At 62.6% G+C, this 8,038-nt stretch overlaps 1 protein-coding gene across 2 annotated transcripts; it reads left to right on the top strand.

The window, feature by feature from the left end:
• PKLR (pyruvate kinase L/R) lies at nt 1–8,038 on the top strand. 2 transcript variants are annotated; one of them, XM_080824258.1, is made up of 11 exons: nt 1–153; nt 996–1,178; nt 3,210–3,301; nt 3,406–3,537; nt 3,664–3,850; nt 4,205–4,475; nt 4,597–4,747; nt 5,039–5,191; nt 5,272–5,438; nt 6,075–6,256; nt 6,837–8,038. In XM_080824258.1, exons 1-11 carry the CDS (start codon nt 54–56, stop codon nt 6,941–6,943), a joined length of 1,725 nt encoding a protein of 574 aa, XP_080680384.1. In that variant the 5' UTR covers nt 1–53; the 3' UTR covers nt 6,944–8,038. The 2 variants fall into 2 exon arrangements, with proteins under 2 accessions (XP_080680384.1, XP_080680385.1); XM_080824259.1 differs by lacking the exon at nt 1–153 and adding an exon at nt 445–535.

Genomic DNA, 8,038 nt, shown 5'->3' with positions numbered 1-8,038 from the left:
ACCAGCAGTTCTGTCCTCTCCGCCCTCTCTCCACGGCCTCTCGCTTTGTAAGCATGTCCATCCAGGAGAACACACACGCCCAAGAGCTTTGCTCAAGGATCTCTAAGTCCCAAAGGGACTTAGCAAAGTCTATCCTAATCGGGGCTCCAGGAGGTAAGAAAAGGGGAAGCCAGTGAACAGGGTGGGGAATGAGGATGGAAATCAGGAGCGGGGGGATGGGGACACGCATGACCAATGTCTGCTGCTGGCCAAGAGGGCCTCGGTAGTGGGGGTGGGGGTCTCTACTCACTGGAGTGTCCCCTGTGTTCAGTTTTGGGCTCTGGTCCGAGCCTCTTTCTCAGCCTCTGTAGGCGGGGCGGGGGGGGGGGTGTTCTGTAGCCTGGGAGCCACGGGGCACTCTCATGTTGTCTGGACTCTGGCCCCTGGTTGTGACATTTTAACCAGCACGCAGGACTGCTCCCTCGGCCCAGTGTGCCTCTCGCAGCCCGACAGCGTGGAGCAGACCCCCAGGGACAGGGGCTCAGGGCCATGGAGGGTATGGCTGGGACTGGGGCTCCTCTGGGCGGGGCCGGGGCAAGCCACAGGGATCCTAGGACTGGAGACATTGACGGGACTGGGGAAACTCAGAGGAGGGGGTCGGGAAGCCAGCCAATTGGAAGGAAGAAAACGGGGAGCTTAGGAAAGGGGACAGGGCAAGCGTGAGCAGCGGCTCCGGCTCCGGACTAGATAGAGCAAAGGGGTGAGACTGCGGGAAGCCAGCAGCTGAAGGGCAGGGGGTGGGGGCTGGGAGGGCTCGGAGAGCTGGCTGGTCAAGAACCAGAGCCTAGAGCCGGCCAGGCCTGGACGTGAAGCCCATCTCTCGGGTAATGTCTGTGTAGTGCCCGTCTTCTAGGAAGGGCTCCGTGAAGCCTGGCACGGACAGAGGGGACTTGGGGTGTGCTGAGGTGAAGGGAGTGGGGTGCAGCAGTGGCCCACACAGCCCTCTTCCACTGCAGGGCCAGCGGGGTACCTGCGGCGGGCCAGCGTGGCCCAGCTGACCCACGAGCTGGGCACGGCCTTCTTCCAGCGGCAGCAGCTGTCGGCTGCGATGGCAGACACCTTTCTCGAGCACCTTTGCCTGCTGGACATCGACTCGGAGCCCTTGGCAGCCCGCAGCACGAGCATCATTGCCACCATCGGTGAGTGCCCCCAGCCCAGAATCAGAGAAACCCTCCGAGGACCCCGCGAGGGTTTCTCAAGATGCTTCCCCACCTGCTGTCTCCTCTGAGACCACTCTGTGTTTGACAGAGTCATTTGTTCAGCAAATACTGGCGGGGCGTCTGGTAGCCAAGGTTTGGGTCCCTGGGAGCTGATCGGTGATGTAAACAAAGATCCCCATCCTTGAGGGGCTGACTGTCTAGCTGGGGGAGACAACAAATACCAAACATACTAACTTAAAAAGAAAAGGATCATTTAATATGTGAGAAAGTGGTAGGAACTATGGAAACAAGGAACACAGCATTGTAAGAGGCAGTAGGGGCTCGCGGGCAGGAGGCAGGCTGCAGTCCCACGTGGGGGTCGGGAATCATTGTTGGGGGGGTGGGTTCCAGACAAGGAAAGAGCCAGTGCAAGGGCCCCGAGTCAAAGAGGCTGGAACGGTTAGAAACCACCTGGGGGAAAGGGTAGCAAAATGAAAACATTGTAGGGGAGGAGATCAGGTAGGGCTTACAAGCCGTCCTTAGAGTTTGAGTTCAGTTTTCCTCTGAGAGAAGTGGGAGAGGGCTGCCAGTGCTGGAGGGAGAGTGACTCGCTCTCATGCTGTGATGGACTGCGTGGGAAGAGGCTGAGGGTGGCCCTGGGGGCCAGAGCAGGGGCGGCTGCTGTGACATTTCTGGCTCAGACCAGGTTGGGGGGGGGTAGTGGCGGTGGTCAGACGGGATCAGATTCTGAGTGCATTTGAAAGATGGAGTTGATGGGATTTCCAGATGGTTTGGACATGGGGAGGGGGAGCAGAGAGGGGCCCAAGGCTTTCAGCGGGAGGCACTAGAAGGACGCATGATCAACGGAGCAGCAAAGACCTTAGTGCAGAGGTTTTGCCGGGAGCAGATCAGGAGCAGAGTTTCCGATGTGATCAGATACACAAGTCTGGGTTTGGGGCAGAGGTCTGAGCTGGAGATGTACACGTGGGAGTCGTCAGCATGTAGATGGTACTTAAAGCCCTGAGACTAGGTGACACCACCCAGAGAGTGAAGGAAAACGACAGAGAGGGGAATGAGGCTGATTTGGGGGGCGGGGGGGCGGGGAGCCAGGGCTGAGAAGCAGCGGCCGGTGGGGTGGGAGGAAACAGGTGAGGGGGCGTGCCCTGCGCGCCAGGTGAGGAAGGTGCGGCGAGCGCAGCGCGGGGTCCGGAGCTGCGGACCGGCCGGCCCGGATGCGCACTGAGAGGCGATCGCCGCGTTCAGCCACGGCACGGAGGTTCCTGGCGACCCTGGCAGGAAGAGCGGCAGCGGAGGGGCCCGCGCCCGGCGGGAGTGAGAGCCCGGGAGAAGCGGGGAGGAGGGAGGCCCGGAGCTGCGAGCGCGGAGGGCCCTTGCGATGAGTTTTGCGGCGGAGAAGAGCAAAGGACAGGACCGCGGCTGGGGGCCCTGAGGCTCGGAGACTCTGTCCTGAGGAAGGAGCCGCGGGTCCCTGCTGATGGCCGTGACCGACAGCAGCGCGCCCGCTGGTGCCCCAGGCCGGCGCCGCTGACTCCGTCTTCGAGCAGCTGAGAAAGGGGCCCCACGCGCGCTGGCCTTGGGCAGGGACTGGACAGGCGGGCCGGCGGGCTCCCAGCGGCCCGGCCAGCTCAGCAAAGATCGCCTCTCCGCCGTCCGTACGGCCCCTCAGCTCTGAGGCCCAGACGGACCCCAGATGCCCTCACCGGGCACGGTACCCCGTGCCGTGCCCCTCACGCGCCGGGGGACTCCCCCTCCGCCGCGGCCACCCGCCGCCGACACGCCCGGCTCAGCCGCGCTCAGGACGCCCGCCCCGGGCCCCCCACCCCCCCCGCCCCGGGTCTCCCACCCCCTGGCCCCCCACGCCCCCGCCCCCGCCCCGGGCCCCCCCCGCCCCCGCCCCGGGCAAGCAGGTGCCGGCTGACCTGTGAGCGGAGGTTGCGTCCGGAGTAAAGGCCGGGCAGCGGGGCGGCGGCGGACGGGCAGACGGCGGTCTGAGCGGCCTCCCCGCTGCAGGGCCGGCCTCGCACTCGGTGGAGCGCCTCAAGGAGATGATCAAGGCGGGGATGAACATCGCGCGCCTCAACTTCTCGCACGGCTCCCACGAGGTCCGGGGCGGGGCTAAGGGGCGGGGGCGGGGCTAAGCTCGCCGGGGGCGGGGGGTGGGGGTCCTGGCCGCCTTCCCCGGACTTAGCTGCCCGCTCGCCCCCAGTACCACGCTCAGTCCATCGCCAACATCCGGGAGGCGGTGGAGAGCTTTGCGACTTCTCCGCTTGGCTACCGGCCGGTGGCCATCGCCCTGGACACCAAGGGACCAGAAATACGCACCGGCGTCCTGCGGGGGGTGAGTCGGACCCCGCGCCTCGGGCTTCCCCAGGCGCCCCCCTGCTGGGCGAGGGCGGGGTGGGGGCGGGGCTCGAGAGGGTGGGGCACGAGGCGGGTCTCAAGGCCACTCTGGCCCCGCCCCTAGGGCCCGGAGGCCGAGGTGGAGCTAGTGAAGGGCTCCCGGGTGCTGGTGACCGTGGACCCGGCGTTCCGGACGCGGGGGGACGCGAACATCGTGTGGGTGGACTACCCCAATATTGTCAAGGTCGTGTCGGTGGGGGGCCGCATCTACATAGACGACGGGCTCATCTCCCTCCACGTCAAGAAAATCGGTGCGGATGAGCCTTTGCCCCAGCCAAGCGGGGACGCGGGCATACTCCCTTCCCTGGGTCCCCTAGCCCGGTAGACCCGCTGCCCTCTCCCCTGGCCAGCACCCTTCCCTTCCCGTCCCCAGAGCTCCTGGGGTCCAGACTTGTGGGCTCAACCCCGGGTGGGGCTGGACTGCCGGGTTCATCTCTTGGACAGACGTCCACCCGGGGCCTGTTCCCAGCGCAGTCCTGGTGGAGAGTGGAGAGACACTAGGACGTGGGTCCCTGATCTCCTGGGGTCCCAACACCCGGGCTCCCTCTCCGGGACCATGCCCCTGGCTCACCCCTGACCTGAGCGGGCCCTTTCCATGCCTGCAGGTCCAGACGGGCTGGAGACCCAGGTGGAGAGCGGAGGCCTCCTGGGCGGCCGGAAGGGTGTGAACTTGCCAGGTGCCGAGGTGGACTTGCCCGGGTTGTCTGAGCAGGACGTCCTGGACCTCCGTTTTGGGGTGCAGCATAACGTGGACATCGTCTTTGCCTCCTTTGTGCGGAAAGCCAGTGACGTGGCTGCCATCCGGGCTGCTCTGGGGCCCGAAGGACGCCACATCAAGATCATTAGCAAAATCGAGAACCACGAAGGCGTGAAGAAGTGAGGCTTGGTTTTTGTCCCTAGCAGGCCCTAGCCATCCCCACCACCCTCCTCTTCTCCAGTCTTCCTCTCCCTGGAATCTCCTGGCTCTTCCCCAGCCCTGACTCCCCCAACCGCCCAGGTTTGATGAAATCCTGGAGGTGAGCGATGGCATCATGGTGGCGCGGGGCGACCTGGGCATCGAGATCCCAGCCGAGAAGGTTTTCCTTGCCCAGAAGATGATGATCGGACGGTGCAACTTGGCGGGCAAGCCGGTCGTCTGCGCCACACAGGTCTGGAGTGAGCCCTCGGGGCCCCGGGCCTTCTCTGGGTGTTGGGGATGCCTGAGGGTGGGTACCCACACCTCAGGTCTAAGTACATTCTGCTGTCCCATGTTTGATCCTCAAACAACGAAGTTGGGAAGAGATTCTGTGAGCCCCATTTTCAGATAAGGAACCAGAATCGCATACTTTGTGACCATGACCCTGGCTTTCGGGGCCCTCTGAGGGTGGCAGAGAAGTAGCTGGGGCAGGGTCCCAGGTCAGATGGGAGTCGTATAGCTCTGATCCCCGGATGTCCCCCAGATGCTGGAGAGCATGATCACCAAGCCGCGGCCCACCCGGGCAGAGACGAGTGACGTGGCCAACGCTGTGCTGGACGGAGCAGACTGCATCATGCTGTCGGGGGAGACCGCCAAGGGCCTATTCCCAGTGGATGCAGTAAAAATGCAGCATGCGGTAGGAGCTCTGGGTACCGGGGCCCCAAGCCCCTCCCAGGCCCAGGGCCCCGCCCCCAGCTGACTTCCTGGTGCTTGCAGATAGCCCGGGAGGCAGAGGCTGCCGTGTATCACCGGCAGCTGTTTGAGGAGCTGCGCCGGGCGGCACCCCTGAGCCGTGATCCCACTGAGGTCACCGCCATAGGTGCCGTGGAGGCCGCCTTCAAGTGCTGTGCGGCTGCCATCGTCGTGCTGACCACGACTGGCCGGTGAGATGGACCCTGGCAACACCAAGACACAGCTTTGGGCCAGGGGCAGGCTGGGATGGGCCCGAGGCTTGGGTTTTGTCTTGACGTAGGAGACAAGGAGCATCATTCTGTGGCGAGAGGAGAGGTAGCTGGAGGCCAGGAGAGGCAGATCTTGGAGCATGGGGAAGTGCCCCAGTGAGCTCCAGGGGGCTGGAAGGGTGCCAGGACACTTTAGGATCCCTGCTTTTAGCCCACAAGCCCTGCAGTGCTGAGGTGTTGCAGAAGGGCCCAGAGGGCCTTAGTCCGAGTCTTTGCTCTGAAATCAGCTATGATCCCCTGCAGATCTCCGTTTTCTAATGGGGTTTCAAGGATTAACAAGAGACATTTGTGAGTTAAGTACTAGGTCTAGATACCTTCTCAAGAAGTTTCTTATTATCTGCTCTTCTCTATCCTTCATTGTCTCTGATCTGCCTTGTGTGGTGAGGAGGGCAGGTGCTCTTATGCCCATTTTACAGGTGGGAAAAGCAGGGCCCCGAGGACTATGATCGCTCATCCAGGGCCGCACAGCTTGTTTGCGACTCCTGGGGCCTGGAACCCAAACCCGTTTCCTGGTTCCACACCCTTTCCCTGTTCTGAGACCTTCTCCACCCCCTTCAGCTCAGCACAGCTGCTGTCTCGGTACCGACCTCGGGCAGCGGTCATTGCTGTCACCCGCTCTGCCCAGGCTGCTCGGCAGGCCCACCTGTGCCGGGGGGTGTTCCCCTTGCTCTACAGTGAACCTCCAGAGACCATTTGGGCAGACGATGTGGATCGCCGGGTCCAATTTGGCATTGAAAGTGGTGAGCCGTCTACGTTTCCTTCCCTCTCCCCTCCCTGGGGCCTGGACTGACATCTTCAGTCCCCTGACCTCACCTTCCACACCCACTCAAAGGGCCTTGCCAGAGTCTCTCCGAGAGGTTCACAAAGACACGGAGATGTCCTGGCCTCCGGGGGTCGGGGGACAGGCTGGGGAGGAGGAAGGGGCCAGGGGGGCATGTTGGGGAGGGGGCAGTGGAGGAGAGGTCAGCCTGGTTGCTGCCCGCACAGGCGGCCAGAGTAAGAGGTGAGAGTCCAAGGGGGACCCGGCCCCCCACCCCCAGGCTGGAACGAAACTCTGATTTCCTGACTATGGTCATACCCCGCCTCTTCTTCCAGCACAGCCACAGAGGTGGACAGCGTGGCTCCTTAGCCGCACAGCCCACGCCAGCCCGGGACACGCCTGCAGCTCTAGCGTCCTGCAGTGGTTGCGGTCCCCACAGCATCACCAGGGCCCCTCAGGGCTGCCCTGGAGGAGGTGGAGGGCGGTGGCCGGTTCTCACAACAGGGCTGGCCTCCGTCCCTCAGTGTCTGACTGTCGCCTTCTCTCTGCGCCCCTGCCAGGAAAGCTCCGCGGCTTCCTGCGCGTGGGGGACCTGGTGATCGTGGTGACAGGCTGGCGACCTGGGTCTGGCTACACCAACATCATGCGAGTTCTGAGCGTATCCTGAGACGCCCCGTGAGCCAGCCCCTCCCCCCACAGACTCCCTGCCCAGGCCACACTTGCTCTTCTCCCCTTCACGCAGGCCCTGGAGGGCTGTGTCCGGAGCAGCACAGGACATCTGGCAGCACCAGCCCCTGCGCCCCGTGCTCTCAGCTGGGCCCTAAGATGCTCTGATCCCCTAATCCTAGCTTAGCTGGTTAATTCGTTTCCCCTGGGCTTCCTGTACCCAGGGGGGTGTGGGGCGAGGGGTACAGGGCAGTCCCCACAAGATCACTATCGTGCATTCTGATGTTCTCTGATGTGGCCCCCATAATGATCTGAGCAACCCCCCCCCGGGGACAGCTCCCCCTCTTCCTCCATTGTGATGGAGTGTGACATCAAAGTGCCACCCTTTTGGGGAAACGAGGCTGGATGAGCGCTGGGGAGCCCTGAGAACTGGGGGAGCTCATCTTGTCACTATCTTCACAACTTCTGTTGGGTTTGCAGGCCCCTCCCTGCCCACCTCATGCGTTGAGGTCTCGATGCCCTGCGGCCTTGTCCTGCACCCAGAAACTCCTTCATGCTGTGCTCCCCCACACAAACCAGGAGCCCAAACGAGTAGCTCTATTTTCCTTTTCAACCCAGCTGTTTGGGAGCAATTATAAAACCCCAGGACACTATACTCAAAAGGAAAGATTTAGGGTCCTGGTCCCCATTTGCTGATACTGTAGAACAGGCATGGGGACAGAAGAGAGTGGCAAGAGATTTCTCTCGGTACTGGCCTACCCTTGCCCAGGCTTGGATACCTCGGGTCCTCCCCTTACTCTCGCACCAGCGGAGTACTCTGAAGGGGCTAAAACCCCTAAAAGTAGCAAGAGTCCTCCTCCCTGCTTGCTGGGGCAGCTCTCCTGCCACTCCCTAGGTCGCTCCCTAGGTCGGGAGAGGGCTCAGGATTGCTGCCCTGTTTTGGAGCTGAGCCGGGACCACAAGAGCTGGCATGGGGACCCTGCTCCTTCCTCTGTCCCTGTAAGGAGAAGTGGGGAGGGGTGGATAAAGGAAGGCTGAATAAAATGAACTAATGATAAATGAAACTAGCAAATGAATAAATACAATTATTATGTGA

Source organism: Martes martes (assembly GCF_963455335.1).
Source record: "Martes martes genome assembly, chromosome: 15".
Classification (NCBI taxonomy): domain Eukaryota; kingdom Metazoa; phylum Chordata; class Mammalia; order Carnivora; family Mustelidae; genus Martes; species Martes martes.
This window is presented reverse-complemented; position numbering and strand designations above follow the sequence as displayed.

Coding starts and splice junctions, on each gene's coding strand:
- PKLR (XM_080824258.1), top strand. CDS start 54: ATGTCCATCCAGGAGAACACACACGCCCAAGAGCTTTGCTCAAGGATC. Junction 3,851..4,204: donor CCTCCACGTCAAGAAAATCG/GTGCGGATGAGC, acceptor CCATGCCTGCAG/GTCCAGACGGGCTGGAGACC. Junction 5,439..6,074: donor GTGCTGACCACGACTGGCCG/GTGAGATGGACC, acceptor CACCCCCTTCAG/CTCAGCACAGCTGCTGTCTC.